The 18,399-nt window shown below is 38.5% G+C and overlaps 1 protein-coding gene across 5 annotated transcripts; it reads left to right on the top strand.

Annotated features, from left to right (window-relative positions):
• The first annotated feature begins 2,914 nt into the window (after nt 1-2,914).
• Nucleotides 2,915-17,827, top strand: LOC103696695 (protein IQ-DOMAIN 1-like). 5 transcript variants are annotated; one of them, XM_008778388.4, is made up of 8 exons: nt 2,915-3,192; nt 3,269-3,363; nt 8,351-8,468; nt 9,969-10,220; nt 11,939-12,166; nt 13,617-13,730; nt 15,899-16,388; nt 17,308-17,827. In XM_008778388.4, the coding sequence occupies exons 3-8, from the start codon at nt 8,385-8,387 to the stop codon at nt 17,454-17,456; spliced, it is 1,317 nt and encodes a 438-aa protein (XP_008776610.2). In that variant the 5' UTR covers nt 2,915-3,192; nt 3,269-3,363; nt 8,351-8,384; the 3' UTR covers nt 17,457-17,827. The 5 variants fall into 5 exon arrangements, with proteins under 5 accessions (XP_008776610.2, XP_008776611.2, XP_008776608.2 ...); XM_008778389.4 differs by having other exon boundaries at nt 2,923-3,192; nt 3,269-3,368; XM_008778386.4 differs by having other exon boundaries at nt 2,923-3,192; nt 3,269-3,636.
• The last annotated feature ends 572 nt before the right edge of the window (nt 17,828-18,399 follow it).

Here is an 18,399-nt window from a genome sequence, read left to right as displayed (position 1 = left end):
CACTCGAAGACAAAAATGCCCTCCATATTTTTCTAACCCTTCTTGCCTAACCCTCCTGACTTCTCCACTCTCCCGACTGCTCAAAATCCATGAATACCCAATCTCTCTAGCCTTGATGTGCTAAATTCCATCCTGCGACAACTCCCTCACCTCTCCCCTCCGTTCACCCTCTCACCCTCTCTTTAGTGTGCGTGAATGTACCCTATTGTATCTCCGATGTGCAAGGACGTTTGTCGTCTCTCTTGCCTTCCTTGACTCTCTCATCTCTCCAGCTTGGTGAATCAATCATTCCAGCCTCATCTTTGATTCTATGTTAGTTGCATATTTTTCAAACCCAATTTTTACTCACATTATTGTTATTATCTACTAGCTTACAAATGTTTGTTTAGAATAATTGAATCTATCCAGTAGAGAGGGTCTTGATTTGAATGCTTATAGTACTTAGAATAGAACAAATATGTGCATATCTACAAGTCATGAAATCATTGATTTGTAAAGGCCTTCTTTATAACAACGAGTAGTGTTCCTTACATGTTTCAAGTCTTAGAGTATGATTTTACGGGAAGCTGTGGAGGATTTTATGTCTCTAATAATAATGGACACTTTTGGATGAGTGAAGCTTATCATCACCTTGCCAGTAAAGTTGGTGGAGCTCACAAAATAATTTTGGGATGTCTCCTATATTTTGGTATTTGTCCTTACTTTGATGTAGGACAATAAATACGTTCCCAAGGTTTTGCCTACCGGGTTCAAGGATTTCAAAAAATTAAAACAACTGGATGGGATGTCAATTTGGAATTAGCTAGCATGCGGAAATACCAAAATTATTTATCAATAGTGAAGTATAGTCTCTTTTACATAATATGTTGATGGTACTTACAAGAGCCAAAAATATATCAAATTACAGCATGAAATCTCTTCCAAACTTCTTGTCCATGCATAACAAAACTCTTTGTCATGATTGAATCTATGTTATTATCTACAAGTCATGAAATGGTTTTATATTCTTCTCATTATAATTCATAACCCTTTTTGTTTGATTGTTCTTATACACTGCTAGTTAATATTGTCTATTAGAGTTATGAAGATCAATGATTAATGCATAATGATTTAGCCAAAAACAAACAAAACTACTCCCAATCATCATCAATCTCTGTATCCACCACACCATAAGCTACAAGAATATATCATCATTTGTATCTTTGCAAGTGGCGCCACGTAGTACACCTCTATCTTTATGTTTTATAAATATTCTATCCATGAAAATCAAAGGTCTACGTCCTTTGATGAAACCCGTGATAAAAAGTATGAAATAAAATGAAAAGGAGTGTGAATCGACCTACATTTGTTTCATACTCTGCTATACTGTCGGGGTTGGCCTAAAAAATGGCATCGTAACACCAACATATCTGGTCATAAGATAGTGACCTGACCATAAAGCTCCTTTATAGCCACCTCCTTCCCATGCCAAGCTTGATGATACATCAATTCCACGCCATATTCTCAATGTGTATATTTTACTATATCAATTGACCTATATAATGTGGGGAAGAAAAAATTTGGAAAGGAGAGACTTTTGCAAATGGGGAAGAAAAAATTTGGGGCAGGCATACGTGAAGAAAGATGAGATTTGGGGTCGACGGGCATGTGGGGATGATTCTTCTTTAGGGACCTCTTGTATGCATCAGTGGACTAAAAAGAAGGATTGCTTTCAGTTGAACGTTTGAAGAAAGGATGTAACCAAAAGGAGAAGAAGAGACTTGGCAAACGGGGAATAAAAGATTTGGGACAGGTGTGTGTGAAGAAAGATGAGGTTTGGGGTGGACGTGCGTGTGGAGATGATTCTTCTTTACGAACATCTTTTATGCATTAATAGAATAAGAAGAGGGATTTTTTAGAGTTGATTGTTTGAAGCAAGGAAGTAGCTAAATGGGGAACAAGAGATTGAGGGCAATGCGTACGTGAAGAAAGAAGAAATTTTGGGTGGACATGTTTGAAAAATTTTCTTAACAGAATGCATTCACGTGGGGAACCTCATAAAATCAAGAATCATCAACGTACTGTAACCAAACTGGTGGGGGTCGTGAAGGTATCTTTGAGATTTTTAAATAATAAAATGATTATTAGGGACCAAAAATTATAAGACGCATATACTATTGATCGGAAATAAAAGTTTTGGTCAATAGGATCAGTAATTAATTACCGCCTTTTTTTGACAACAATTAATGTCTTCCTCTGGTATTGCTCTAATTGACCTGATCAACCGATAGAACAACGACAAATTTTTTTAAGATATTTTTAATTATTCAAAGCTTTTAATATTATATTTTTAATTTATTTTAGATGGCCGCCAACTCATCTTGTCATACATTTTCCCTAAAATTCTGTCTCAAATTTGGATTAAAATATCGTTTTCCTTAAAAAAAAGAAATTATAAACATCGAATAGTATACCCACCACAAGTAGCCATTATTTCAAAGCTCGCATACGCAAGCATGAAACTTTGGGCCGTAGAGTATTGTACAATTATGGATGATCATTAAATAAAATAATCTACATCCTATGTCACACATGATGCACTTTATTTGATCGCTGTACATCCTTCAATGGAGGCTATCGTGGTTGTATGTGCGCAACCTTTCCCATAAACTCTCGGCGCATTATAGCCACGACCAGACCGCCGCTCTGTGGACATTCCGAGCTTTATTAACCAAACCACGTATGCTACTCAATAACTCAACTAACAGCCGGAGATAAGGTCGCCTCCTCCGGATCGGAAGCAAACTAAACTACCTCCAAAGGGGACGCGTGGCAGGCGATCACCGACCCCACACCCCAAAGCCGTCGACAGACTTCAACTCGAACCAATGAAATGTCGCCACGCCTCCAACAACTGGAGTTTAAGCGAGAGGATTAATGAGTCGAGGATTAGGAGGGGCAGCAGAGCCGCAGGAAAGAAAGTTGGGCTCCTTTCGGGGATCCTTCCCACAATCCCACTCCCCGACAGCAGGAGAAAGAGAGGATCGAGTGAGGATTTCTTTTTCTCAGAATCCGACAGCGAGAGAAACTGTTGAGAGAGAGTGAGAAGCTGATTGCCAGCCAATTAAAAGGGGAAAAGAGAAAAAAGTCACGGGAAAAGATAAAAAAAAGTCAAAGGAAAAGGGAGCAATGTAACATCACTTGCTCTCTCAGGTAAATCCGGATTCAGATTTGTTTTCCCGCATTCTCCCTCTCTTGCCTGATGTAATTTGACCTCCATTTTGCGCAGATCCGTGCTTTCTCTTCACCTTCCTTGCTCCGTTTCTCCGTTTCGTTGAATTCTTCTAGCCAGTGGAGTTTGTTTGGATCGTGTGGGATCTTTTGGTAATGTGAGCTTTTCTTCTTTGTTTATCTGGTCTTCTATGAGGTCTACCTGGGATTTGGGTCTGGGTGTTTCGGGTAATAAGGTTTGGAGTTGTGATTTCTCGATGCATTTCCTGCGGAATCCTTAGATTCGTCGTCGATTCATCGTTCTCAACATTTAGATGCAAGTTTGGTGAGGTCTGAGTGCTGTTTAGGGCTCAAAATTGAATCTTTTGAGTTTAGGGCCGAAAATTGGTCATGGGACATGCGCCATTCTTCTCACTTTCATCTAGAGTAAGAAGCCTCTTCGGAACTCTTGTATCTGTTTTATGCTTGCCAAGTTGCAAATTGTTCTATGCCTCTGTAGAGTTTTGTACGGGAACTTTAGCATGTGGCTCTAGAATCTAGATATGCACCAATCTGATTTGGATAAATTTTTATTTTGGTGTTTATTTAGGGGGACATGATGTATAGTATGTGTTAAGAATGCAGTTGGATGCATTTGTTGTCCATTTGCTTGATGCTTTATCAGTATGATCTGCTCATGTCGTAATACTTGAATCAAATAATTACTTGGCAGTTTTGACCATGGACTAACTGCCTCACCTATTCCCGTCTAATCACCTCCTGGTTGTTTTGCTCTCGGTTGCTGAGAAGTCTTTGCAGGACCCATGCGAAATGGAGCTTTCTGAAACATTGTGGTGTCAATTTGTAATTTCAGGTTGCTTCCGAGCAACCTGTGTAGTTATTTCATCTCTGGCTTTCTTAAACAAACTTTAATATCATATATATGAATTAGTAGGTCTTGTTCTTAGCTATTGCTTTATTATTTGGTGTGCTTGAGCATCCTACTCTGAATAACACCTACTTTGGTTGTTGGAAATGCTTCATAACAATAATAAATCAGTCACATGAAAGGACAATAGATTCATAATGCTTCTGATAAAACATGTTAAAGAACTACTTTATAAACAAAGTCCTGGAGATAATAAAAGAAAAGGAATAGATTTGTTAGTGCAAGTTTTCTCCCAACTTGCATTATCGTTTTCTAGCTTAACTACAATAAATTTGCATCTCTTTTGATGAGAGAAACCCTTTGACAATTTAAAAGCAGTCTCATGGTATAATCTTTTCCATGCGCCGATGTTAGCTCAGGTGTGATAGAATTAGTAACTTTTGCTTCTCCAAGTGATGGATGTGCAAAAACATGCAGGAGAGAGGGGATTTTTTTCAGCTTGTTACATGTATGAATCCCTGTTAGACTCGTCATTTTGGCCAAAATCTTAAAAGATGAAGCATGTAAAGATTAGACATTTTTGGTACAAAGCTCATTATGTATTATCATCTAGAAATGATCTACAGGTTTGATAGGTGCAATGTAGAAAAAATAAGGACTGCATCAATTTTTCAGTCTATTTCTTATTGAGGTCATGCATATTATAAGTTTGGAAATAACGTCAGATCTGCAACTATCCTAGAATTACAATTAATAAGAGCAAAGCCTTATGAACAGTTATGTTGGTCAGAAATTTGCACATGTAGATAAATATATGAGACACTGCATGTACCTATAAGATTATTTACAAATATGACTGTGTTATCTACTGACATAATATGAGTACTTATTAACATGATCAAGTACCATAAATGCAATAAATTGACTACAATTGATGAATTGAGATGGCTTTAAACCATTTTCATGAATATTATATACTACAAAATTATCATGAATTAAGAACCTTAGAAACATGGCAAGAATTACAAACGAATTTTAGGCAAAAACACCTTAATATCATTTTTAATGGGTATATCCCTCTCATGCAGTACATAAGTTTGGTCATAGTATGCAAGTATCATGAGTACAAAAATTGGTTACAGATTTAAACAATCTTAACTTTATCCTATTTAAAAAAGGTGCAATGCAACTTGAAATTTGAGGAACATGGTGGATGGAAAAAGAAATGCAATGAGTGCCATTGACTAGGCTATTATTGCTATATTTACAATTTCAATGGGCTATAGTCACTCATGCAATAAAATATGCAAACTACTTATTATATAAAGATAGCTTACAAAAGGTTCCTTACACCTACTTATGCTAGATTTTCCATCGAGAACATGTCCATAAGTACTAAAAGTATGCAGTTGCATGAGTCCAAAAAGTCTGGGTAGCAAATGCATATTTACTAACAATAATATAAGAGGCAAGACATCAAGTAGAAAGACAATACAACAGATGCAATAGCTAGGAATTGAGGAAAGTTGAGGAAAATATGAAAGAAGAAAAAAAAAACAAAACTTAAACTGAGTCTCCCTCATAATTTTGGTTCGTTTGTTGTTGAGGGTTCTTGCTTTTATTCTAATTTGAATGATCTAAGCATGAAGATGGAGACCATCCTATATGAGCAGCACTTTCCCAATATCTAGACCAGGTTTCCACAGGAGGCCTCTTCATTGAAGAGGAGAGTCATGAGAAAGCCTTTGAGCCCTTGATAGTTGGTGTTTTCTAAACTAGGGTGATGTACGTGCTTCAAAATGTCCTTGGAATCTTGAACCCACACCCGCTTCTTAGGCATTTTTTTATACCAAAACATCCACTTCCCTGCACCTTAATCTACACTTGCTCCCTGATTCTGGCATCTGAGTAAGGGTGTCGTCATCCTTGGAGTCTACTTAACCTAGAAGAGGTACATGACAGCCCCTCTTCTCACACAAAATATAATCTTGGAACTGAATTTGACTTTCTAGGTTGGGGGTTGGGCGGGAGGATGAGTGTGCTACACAGGTCAAGGGTGAATATAAGCCTACACCATGCCTGCTCCTAAGATCTTTCATAAATTATTTCCATCATTGCTATGGTCCTGACCTTTAGACGAAGCTTCAGTGAAAGATTTCCTAGTGGAAGCATGGACAAACAAGAGATTTCAACATCTAGTCTGATAGTGTTTAGCGCATGGAATGCCGTACCGGTCCATACCGGCCGGTACGGGCCGGTACGTACCGGTCCGGCCGTGGACCGGTACCGGAACGGATAAAAAACCGGTATTTCCCGGTTTTTTATCCGAACCGGCCGGTACGGGGGCGTACCGGCCGGTTCGGCGCCCGTACCGGCCGGTTCGGCGCCCGTACCGGCCGGTTCGGCGCCCGTACCGGCCGGTACCGGCGCCCGTACCGGCCGGTACCGGCGCCCGTACCGGCCGGTACCGGCGCCCGTACCGGCCGGTACCGGCGCCCGTACCGGTGCGAACTATGATTTTTTTTTTTTTTTAGAACCACAGCGCCGCGCGCTGTGGTTTTTGAAACCACCGGTACCGGCCGGTACGGACCGGACCGGACCGGTACCGTACCGGTCCGGCCGGCCACCGGTACGCCGACCGGTACCGGTACGGCGGACCTTGGTTTAGCGACCATATCATTTGCATTGCAACCTTGAAGTTTTCCACTGGTGCATGGTTCTATATCAATCCTAGAAAAAGGACTATGTCTAAAAGCTTCTCTTTGCTGGTATGATCTGAAATACAATTCGATTGGTCTTAGAATAATGTACTGTTGTGATTAGAGGATTTTGTTTCTTTTTAACTTTTGTTAATTTAAAATTCTGCAGAGGTTAGGCAGCTTACTATAATATGTCGAACCATGTGAGTGATTGGCTGTTTATATTTGTGGGCTCTCTCACCCAAGAAGAAATATAAGAAGTGAGAAAAGTGGGGGGTGCAGCAAGTTGTATTGAGGAAAAGATGCAGCACCCATTTTAGGGGCTAGAACTAGAATTAGGGGTAAGATAGGAGATGACAAGGAGGTTGAGAGGAAAAAAAAGAGAGGAGAAAAACAGGGGAAAAAATAAAGGAAAATAAAAGAAAGGAGGATAAAGGAAGGAAGATATGAGGAAATGCTGAAATGGGAGGGAAAATTGGGAGGGAGAAAGAGAAGAACCAGGAAAACATTAAGTAGTTGGTCAACTGGCAACTTGGCACCCATTTCAGATTATTTTTCTTTAAACAATAAGTAATGTGCCCCACCTCATTGTTATTAGCCAATAGAGGGATTTCTAGGAGATTTGTAAAACCCTATTTCCTCAAGGAAAGGCCAACAATTTATAAATAAGCCCATATGCTGTAATATTTTTGGTGAACTTTGATAAATTAGTCAAGCAGATATAGTTTTTTGTTAGTTTTCCCTTACCCTCTTTTCTACTTACCCTTCTGTGCATGGCATGAATATTCAGTGTCAGCATGAGAGAAATTTGACAAATTATATAGTTCTAAATCAAAATCTTGAATTTCATCACCATAATTTATGGCACTTCTATGCTTCTCTCTATTGGCAGCATATGATATTATTGGTCCTCATAATGTAGCTTTTTTTTGTGTGTGCGTGTCTATATGTGCATGCATTTCAGTGTGCTTGTGTGAATGTTCATACTAGTATGGCTGAAGAGTGCACATGATAGTGGAGAAACTAATTACATTTTGCCTAAATCTGTTTGGCAAAACTTAATGATTTATTGATACATCAATGCTATATATTGAGTAGCAAGTTTTTTGGCTTGGAAATGCTTTTAGGTTATCATTGTAGAATTTATTGGTGAACTTTGAAATTTGTCTTGAGGCAGCATGTGGCAACCCATTCATTAAAAGATTGATTTCTTATTTATCAAGCATAATACAAGATTAGATGACAGTTTGCTTAAAAAGTTTCAAATCATTCCTGTGGATAGTCTGCAATCAACTGTGACAATTTTCGTACAAGTTTAATCATCTTTGTTTTTTTTTAATATATCTATTTTACCTTGGATTGTAATGCCGCCCTTGCTTTTCAATTTTGTCCAGACATTTTCATGTATCCTCAAGTAACTCAGATTCCAGCCATATTCTTACTGATGTCAATGTTATTCTTACATATATATGACTATATTTAGTCATCCTTGTTTCTATATGTTGTCTGCCCTAGAAGGGAGGAAATGATTACTGAAAGTTAATACTGATCATTGCTGTATTTGCATTAACAGGTCCTAGTTATCTGAGAACTGAAGTGTCAGAATAATGGGTATTTCTGCAAAGTGGCTTAAATCATGGGTCGGGCTAAGAAATCCAGAGAAGTCACAACATTCAGATAAGGACGAAAATGTTAGACTGTCTTTTCATGGCTTGTTTTGATATTGAATCTAAACGGATTTTATATGCACGTCTTGATTGGCATTGTGATATTGCAATGTGATTCTGCTTAATCAATACTCTGCATCAGCGTTGGCACTGGGAAACCAATTCAGTCAATTTGTTTAATTTGCAGAACTCTGGTCCTTTTGGAGTTGTTTCAGAACTTATCAAAGCTTTAAAAAAAAAGGAAATGCCAATTGTTTTTTACCCACAAAAATATGAAGCTTGCCATTGACTTGACTAATTCTTAATATGTAACATACTTTTAAGCAGCAAGCTGATTACTCATATAAAATCAGTTGAGGTTACCAACAACAAAAGGATCTACCACAATCTTGGGAAAATTACCATTTGTCTTTATCTCTAAAAATATCTTTTAGAATTACAATCATCTATCACATGTTTACATAACTCCACCATTTCATTTGCAACTCTGACAAAATATTGAAGTATAAAAAAGGAGGTTAATTCTTAAAGCTCCATTCTCTTACTTAGGTTTCTTCATGGACAAGAAGTCCAATTAAAGGCCAACTTCTAAAGTGGAATCCTCTACTTCAAATTCTATTGAAAGAAGAGCCTGGGCTCCTCAAACTAAGTTTCTTAAGATTGTAAACGTACATCCATTTTTCTGTTTGGTGGTCCTTTTTTTCATCTGATATTTGGTTGCTGTTAGAACTCCAGCAATAGCCAGTTATGGAATAGCAGTATATGAATTCTTAAGTCCATCTATCTCTTTCATTATATAGTGGCCCATTATCATGAGACACCAACACAAAATGAAAATAAAGTCATAATCCTTATAGGACTCTTTATCAGCTTATGAGGTCCAAGACTTTATATAAGTTTCCTTAAATCATCAATCTTCTAGGCCTTATGCAATCTGATTGAACACCTAGTGAAGTTTTGAAGCTGACCTAGTAGCATGTATGAAGATTTCACCTAAGGTTTGCCGTATCGGTCAGTACTATACCATACTGGACGTACAAGTATGCAGTCTCGTACCATACCGACACTCGGTATGTCTCGTCATCGCATACCGTACCGTATACCGACATTATAATTGGATGGTACTGGTATGGGGTCCGGTACTGAAACAACGAACCTTGATTTCACCAAATCCTAAAAGCTGTTTTCCTAGTAGATAACAACTTAAATGAAATACTACTTATTTGGAATGGCAATTATAACTAGAAATCTGAACAATGGGAAGAAGACGGAAAATGAACTATAATTTTAGGGTATCCCAATTTTAATAATATGTAAGTGATTTTTGAGCTAACATTATATATGTTCCTATTCAAATTCTATTATAACAACAGCATGTTTCTACATTCTTTTCTGGATACTTACAAAATCCATGTGCTCCACTTGTAATATGAGATATATAAGTATATAGAGTAAGCTTCATTCCATAGATTGGGGTGAATTTTTTCTCATTCTTACATGCTTTATAACTCATGAGCATTGCAGAAAAGGGTCGCTGCTAATAGGTTTTGGCACCGGCGGAAACATTTTATTGATCCTGATGGTGCTATTATGGATAATGAATTTCCTGTTGGAACTGCTCCATTGACAGCAGATGTTAATATCCAATCAAGCCCACATTCCACATCTTCTTCAGCCAACACCTCACTTCAAGTACAGGCATCTTGTCAACCAGAACTGAATGCAAGAGAGGACTGGGCTGCCACAGTTATTCAAACTGCTTTTCGAGCTTTCCTGGTACTGGATCCTGTCTCTTTCATTATGTGCATGTTGGTGCCTATATTTTGTGTTGCTGATAAAACATCACATTATTAACAAATTAGAAAATACCAGGTGGGAGTTTTGTATTTGTATTAAGTAATCTGCTGAAACAATATTATAACATATAACTACACTACTAGAAATAATTTTATGATAAACATGAACAAGACTATGAACTGCAAACAATATTTTAACTGTCTTCATTGTAGAATTCAGTTTTTGTTGCCTTTTTTAAAGCTTGCTAGGTAAGAGTGAAGGTGTTATAGAGGGCACCCATGAGGACCTTAGTTCCTGCATTAATCAGTTGATAAAGGAGTACGTACCATTCCGTAGGACATAGTTATACTCATGTATCCATCAATACTTCATAGATTGTGGCAGGTAGGAGATTTCCGCATGAACCATTTATATGAAGCCTTAAAACTTCCTAAAAAAGGCGGCCCGGGTGCACGAGGCTCCCGACACTAGGGGGTCTAGGATGGGTAAGATATGTGCAGTCTTGCCCCTGCAAGTGGAGAGGTTGTTTCCATGTTTTGAACCGATGACATCCATGCCACAATGGAGCAACCTTAGGTTGTGTGAGGCCTTAGAACTTCCTGTTTTCATTTATTTCTTATCCCCCATAACTGAGGTTTAATTATTTAGGAGAGTACGCATGGACTTGATATGTACAACCCCAATTTGCCTCCTGTCTCCATCATTTTTGTTTTCCCTGATGAATATCAGTGGTGAGGGCATGAAGTCATGAGTTTCCAGACATTTGATCTCTCAATTCTCAATGGGTACCACAGCATCTCTAATCATACTACCATGAATACTCTCTTACTCTTTATGTTTTTATTTTTTGCACCTGCATTTATTTATTATAGACGCATTGTTATCAGAAAATTTTAGTTGTGGGATTCTACAAATGAATGCAAGGCCATCTTTCAGTTTCATATCCTCATGGTCGTGTCATGTCTGGGTATGGATACAGTAGAAAATCAGAGAGTTTCTGTGTGCGGGTAAAACCGATCCTTTATTTATGATACTTTGTACATTTTATTAGCATAGCTACAACATTATGCTTATGAAATCGTTAACCGTGGAAGGTTGTTTACTATGAGGCATGGATTGAGGTATGAGATGCCAGTTACGGCATTGGTATCATGTGTACCTTGGTGTATTATGCATGCTGATCAGCACTTTAATCTATTCTAGGAAGTCCTATTAAATTATTTCTGTTCAATTAAAGTTAGTTCTAGCAATTAGATTGTGAAAATATTTGTGTACATTTTGACTGGATGCCACCCAAATTTTACCTGACCTAACATGGGCGGTGAATATATAGTCATTCATGCTATAGAATATGAGATTTTTGTAGTAAAGTTCTGTCACAAGTACTTCTAAGAAAAGTAACTAGCATGAGCTCCTCACAAGTTGTTCCAGGATGTGAGCTATACTTTAGAGAAACACCTATCTTTATTATGATTTTGAAAATGTTGTATCAGCACTGAGAAGAACAAACATCATTGGTGCCCCTTTCATGTCAGCATTTGGAGTTGGTGCTCCCAGTCAAAAACATTCTGATCAGACTAACAAAACCACCACTTAAGAACTTTAACCTCATGCACTTTGTTTGGAATATAATATGTATGTGGTTGCTGTATTTTGAGTTATTTCTGATGATTGGATGCTTTATTTCATCGTTTCAGGCTAGACGAGCATTACGAGCTCTAAAAGGACTGGTTAGACTTCAGGCCCTGGTTAGGGGTCATGCTGTCAGAAAGCAAGCTGCAATAACTCTTCGCTGCATGCAAGCTTTGGTAAGAGTTCAGGCTCGTGTCAGAGCCAGGCGTGTTCGCATAGCATTAGAGAATCAGTTGGGGCAGCAAAAGGTTCAGCAACAACAAGTACATGAGGCTCGTGTTCGAGAAACAGAGGTAAAGCTACCTAATACCTGCTGACTGATTTGCTACCATCACAACGTATTTTCTATTGACTTACATATCACCTTTTGTCGGATATTGACTACCTTTTTATCTTCTAAAATACCATGACATTAGAAAGCTTTTTTTTTTTTGTTTCAGTTTTTCTCCTACACGGTTAATGCAAACAAATAGGAGAAACCTGATTAGAGCTTTATTTTTTATTGCTCGACTTATACTTGATGTCCTTTTATTATCAGCCATATATTATACTGATAAAAAATCGGGTAAAATCGTTTCCCATAAAGTCACTCAAGTACCTGGTTTAAGCTCTTTAATGGCCACAAAAAATCCCAACTTACATGTTAAAGATACAGATGTTGGTAGAGCTTAAATCTTGCTTTTGTTAGCTATTTAACTCATCCCTTTCAACAAACGATTGCCCGTGTCAAACCTCTATGATTCTCATGTGGATAAGGAATTGTGTTTGGTACTATTGGCAAAATATTAAACAATAATTTTCTTGCCTAATATAGTGTATATACAATAAGCATGCAAGTGTTTAGGGCCTGGTTGCCCCGAAGTAGCCAAAGTGGGAAGTGGCCACTTCGAGAGGAGTGAGTTCTGAAAAGTCATATTCTCTGAAGTGAGACTTCAGACATTTGGTTTGTTTGGGAAGTGAATGCTGGAGAACTGGAGTTGTGAGAATGTGATTTGAGTATAATTCTCGTCTTGAGTGTATTTGACTGGTCAAAAGAGGCGAAGTTTCCTTTTTTAAAATTGGAGAAATGATTTGAATCTGACTTTTTGAAATATAGTATGCTGGGATATAGCTGTCTTCGTGATGGCTCTTGCTCCAATGGAGGAATTATAATTGTGGAGAGTCATTTCAAATGCAATTGTGGGAATATCTTTTATGCTCTCTTTGAAATTAACAATTAATTGGTGACGGCCTTGAATTTGAGCATATGAGCCTGAGCTTTAAAAGAATGGATTATTTTCTTTCTAAATAGTACATGACAGGGCAAAGATTTTTTGTTTCACATTCCTCATTTATTTTTATCTCCTATTTCTATCAACAGATCACACTATGGTTCTTTCTAGATATGCATCAACAAAATATTGACCTTTTAACAAATAAATTATTACTAGCAGCTGAGTTGTGAAATATCATTGTTGAAACAAAATGGTTGTTCTTTATTTCACTCTTTTTCTTCTGTTTGTCTATAGGCTTTTTCCAATGCTTGCTCCTTGGTGTTGTCGATCCCTTGTTTTCTACCACTTGTTCTCCCACCATTTAGTAGACTACTTGAATGCGCGTAAAGCATAAATTGACACTACCTTTTGTATCAGTTTTCAGTAGATCAGATGTATTACTTAACGTAGTTAAATCCCATTGATCTTTTTTGTTATATCACGGACTAAAATTGATAAAAAGAAACTCAGTCATATGATTTGACTGCAGGAAGGCTGGTGTGACAGTGTTGGTTCTGTGGAAGAAATTCAAGCCAAGTTGTTAAAGAGGCAAGAAGCAGCAGCCAAGCGTGAGAGGGCCATGGCATATGCTCTCACTCATCAGGTGACCCTTAATAAAAACACAACACCATGTAATGCATCTAATTTGTAGTATGATGAATTTCAAATGCTCGACATGATGCAGAGCCATGTTGCAGTGGAGCATGAGAATCCTCATGACAAAATAGCTGTTGAGAGTTTGGCTGACATGGAACTTCATAGTGTGATGGTTTCTTCTTGTGTTATATGCTTAGATTATTTGATAATGCTGAATTGCAACTCTCTTCCTGTTAAAAGGAAAAAGAATATTGAGGCAAATATAGTCTATGCCAATTGAACAAAGTGACCTAAGAAACAGCGCTCCAGTTTTTCTTCTACATTCATAGTCAAAACCCTCATCCATCAGTTTCGTGTTCATGGCCACCTCGTTATCATCTATGTTCTTTTTCTATCCGGGCTTGGGACAGAGGTGGATGCATGTTATATATGATTTCCTTTAGGTAGACTTGTCTCTCGATATGAATAATACTGTATACTGCTTTTTCCTATCTTTTTGAGCATTTTCCTATTAGTGGAGGTTAGTTTCTTGGACGAGGTAGTTTCCAGCTGCAGATCTGTTGCCAGAGAATATATCTGGTTTTGAAAATTCATTTGGAGCAGAGTGAAACATATGGGTCAAAGGATGTGTGGTTATCTTTCAAATAAGGATTTAAATTCAGCGGTGTCCTGATTTTTCCATGACACTGCATCCTGACACTCGGGTGGTGGATGTCCTGTCCTATCCCAGTCTTGTCCAGACACTTGGGATGGTGGGATGCCCCACCATCCCACAGGGACTTAAATCCTTGCTTTCAAATACCCCAGTTCGAGGCTGCTGCGAGGATTTAACCCTAACTCCTTTCTGTAAATATACACTGTCATGTATTTGTGAAGTATAGCATTTAAAGTCTGGCCTTTTTCTTAAGTATGGCTTGCCTCAGTGGTGACCCACCCCTCTGTTTAGCAACTAGAGGTTCTGGGTTTGTTTCTTAGGGGGTGCATCTCCAAAAATTTGGACTTGTATAATTATAATGCGAGTGGGTCTCCTACCCTTTCTCTCAAAAAAAAAAAAAGTTTGGGCCTTTCTCTCATTGAAATACTGAGTGTTCTCGAAGTAGGTGTCTTCACTGCTAAATTCACATACTCAGTAGGAGTTTGGGTTTTGTATTACCTTTGAGTTGCCTGACCTTTCAAGATGTCTAATAATCTGCATCAACCCCACTCCCCCCGAACCCCCCCATCCACCCACACCTCTGCCCGCACCCCGCAGGTAAAAGAAAAAGAAGAAATGCACCGCTTACCCACTAAGCCTTTGTCTTGTAGATTGGTTAAAACATTTTTAATTTTATCTTTTGTTGTGGTATAGCCTTTATGCATTATTTTCTACCTTTCAGAGGAAGTAGCAACTGAAATTTAATATGTATATCTTTATATTTTTCGGATATTTTAGTATCGTTACAGTAGAAATGAAAAATTCTTTTACTTCTACTAATTCTCCGAAAACAAAAGTACAGTGTTTATTCTATCTTATGGGTTAGCAAATGGGGGATATGACTTTTTCTGTTAGATTTTATCAATGTGTAATATTTGCCAAAAATTGTATAATTCTGTCAGTTTTGTCCATATCTACCTGAAAACAGGCACGTTTGAGGAGGCACTCTGACACGTTATTCGAAAGTGCTGAGTAGTCATTAGCAATCAACTACATATTTGGCATTAGAAATAGGAGTTGCTTTTTACTATCCTTTCAACCCGCACTATCTTCTCTAATATATCTTAACCATTTATTCCCTTCTCATTGTCCTCAACAAAGGGAAATCGGGCATGACCAGGCAGGTATTTAGTATGCACTTTATTTTTTAGCTTAAACTTCTTTACTCTCTCTTCTCTTCTAATTTATTTGATGTATGATATAAGAGTGCGATCAATTAGTAGATGAAAAGCAGCATCTAGAGCTGCGTAATTATATCAACCCTTAAGGCTAATTAGTTTTTTGGGTTTTAAGGCCTACTTTTTTTTCCTTTTCCTTTTCTTTTTGTGCAGTAGCAGGTCTTTCGGAAGCATTTGTTAATTCAAGCAAGTAATCATTTTTGAGCAGATGTTATTTGGTTCTGTATAATTGATTGTATAACACTTTATTTCTCATTCAGTCTATTAACCAAAGCATATCTTTCAAATTTGGTTATATTGTAGTGGCAGGCAGGTTCCAGGCAGACTGTAGCTCCTTCAGGATTTGAGCCAGATAAAAACAACTGGGGGTGGAACTGGTTAGAGCGATGGATGGCTGTTCGCCCATGGGAGAACCGGTTCCTTGACATTAATCTCAAGAATGGGGTGATGGTTGATGAAAATGGACCACCTGACGGAAAGTATGGAACTAGAGCTCAAAACAAACCTCCTGGGAAGAAGCCTATTTCAAATCTTCATTCCAATGTCCTAAACCAGAAAACAGGCCCATCACATTCTGAGGGAAGTGGCTCTTCATCAAACCGATCTGTGAGCCAGCTAACCTCTTCTGCTGTGCCATCAGTTAAGGGAAAATCAAAGCCATCATCTGAGGAGGTTTCTGGAGAAGCCATCTCCCAGCCTTCTGGACTTGGTACTCGGTCATATAGCAATCCAAAGGAGAGGCCATCACAACTGGATTCTCAAGCTAAGAAGCGGCTCTCTCTTCCAAGCAGTGGTGAGTCCTCTTTATACTCTCAGAATATGGCTTTTTATCTTCTTAAAGCTATGGCATTTTTTGTTGCAAAATTATTTGCAGCAAGGTATACTATGCCGGTATTAGGACCCATACTAGTTGCCTGGTGGTATGGTACTATGCCGTTCCATTTCGGGCCTATACCGACACACCCAGTGCCCGCGAGGGAGAAAGAGAGGGAGAGAGAGAGAGGGAGGGAAGCCCCCTCTCCTCCGGCTGCACGAAAGCCCTCTCTCTCCTCTCTCTCTCTCTCCTCCTCCCTCTCCCTCCCTCCCTCTCTCTCCTCCTCCCTCTTGTTTTGCTGGATTTTTCAAACCAAATGGCAGAATCATACCGGTCCGCCCTTGGTACAGTTCGGTACATCTCGAACTGGGCAGTTCATGATGGTACATCATTCCTTGACTCGCAGGATATAATCTAATGCTAATAGTGTACCATCTTGTAACAAATGCATTTTGGCTTGTTCCATATGCTTAAGGATCTGCTTTCCTCTTCTTTCGCTACTGCAAGTTATATTGCATAACATAAATTTGTATGGAATTGATAATGTAGCAGACATAATTACACCATCTTTTGACCATGCATACATGTAAGTCTAGATATTTAGATAGCTATAGTCTTGGTTTTCTTGTGTATATGTGAGATATTTTTGTATTAGTAGTGTTTTTCCTCAAACACATAAATATGGCGTGAGTAGGGTGGCAACCTGCAAGCATGAAACTCATGTTCATGCTTGCATGCTTATAGACTGCCTAATTCGTCATTGTTCATCATCACTTGGTCATCCTCGCCCATTCCATTTGCTTTGAACATTTCGATACCTGGTTGAAACTTGCATATACAAAAACATTTTTCCACTGCTGCGAAAGTTGCTGACGGCCATATTATCAACAACAAGCAGGTGTGTCAGCAGGAAAGCACCCTGCCACCAAAATTGCAGCTTACCAGCCGGCCACTTCTAAGAAAGCCATCAGAGATACACCAAAGTCTGAAATAAAACACCGTTTGAATCCTACAGATCCAGCTCAGAGAGTTGAGGTGCAGACATGAAAAGTCATGTTCAGTTGATTACAAATTTACAGTAGTAGCTGGTCCGAGCATGTTCCAGTGCTGTATCAAACTTTCTCTGTATATAAGACCTCTGTTCTTTTCCAGCGGGGTGGTTGTCCCAGTGCTTCTCTACATCTCTACGGCTTAAGGTGACAGGTATGAAGATGCCAATGCTGATTGCTGCCTTCAATGAGTTAGGGAGACTTCATTTCTGTTACTGCATTATTAGTTGTACGACCATGTGGTATCTATTTGTTCGTGTTGAGTTTTTAAGTTATGCCTAGTCATTTTAATCTGTTGTTGGATGGCTGTTGGCACTCTGAATCCCCAACCATGAGCAAAAATAGAAAAGTTATGCTTGCATTAGTGAAGTGGTGATGCCCTAGCTCTTTGTGACTTTTAACACATCCAAAGAGAACCAGGCACATACATTTTGACAAGGAAACCGTTTTGGTATTGCAAAATTCTCACATTAGGCATTACAATCTTAAGTTGCAAATACAATGTGAGAAATTTCATATCCCATTGTATTATATTAGGTTTTTCTCTTAACTGTTGTTTCAACTAGTCTGTAAGTGAAAAGCATACCCCACTACGTTTATGAGTTTGAAGTGGCTGCTCTTGTGGTTTCCCCGACAGCTTTGGGCTTTGGTTTAACCATTTGGTGATTATTGTACCCTTTGATTTATTAATTTCCTTTTGTCTCCTGGGGCCCTAACCTGGATTAAGGATGGTAAGTGCCTAATATTTAGTATTTGGTTACTATCATTCCTTGGGAGAAACTTTGGAGGATCCTTGCAGCGGGCCGTTGGGGTAAAAGCATTTCGGTGTGGTTGCTGGAGTAATCATTTGGGAAGGGCCTTTTAGGTCTTGTTTGGGATTGATTTTGGAAGGGTGAAAAGCTTTTTTTTTTTTGGGAGCTGACTAATAAAATATATATTTG

The sequence above is a fragment of the Phoenix dactylifera genome, chromosome 11 (genome assembly GCF_009389715.1).
Source record: "Phoenix dactylifera cultivar Barhee BC4 chromosome 11, palm_55x_up_171113_PBpolish2nd_filt_p, whole genome shotgun sequence".
Taxonomy (NCBI): domain Eukaryota; kingdom Viridiplantae; phylum Streptophyta; class Magnoliopsida; order Arecales; family Arecaceae; genus Phoenix; species Phoenix dactylifera.
The sequence above is the reverse complement of the archived record's forward strand: the minus strand, read 5'-3'. Positions and strand labels throughout refer to the sequence as shown.

Bases quoted from the DNA above. Each gene is read 5' to 3' on its own strand.
- LOC103696695 (XM_008778388.4), top strand. From the start codon at position 8,385: ATGGGTATTTCTGCAAAGTGGCTTAAATCATGGGTCGGGCTAAGAAAT. The intron at 10,221-11,938 runs GTACTGGATCCT...TCATCGTTTCAG, and splicing joins CTGCTTTTCGAGCTTTCCTG to GCTAGACGAGCATTACGAGC. The intron at 12,167-13,616 runs GTAAAGCTACCT...ATTTGACTGCAG, and splicing joins CTCGTGTTCGAGAAACAGAG to GAAGGCTGGTGTGACAGTGT.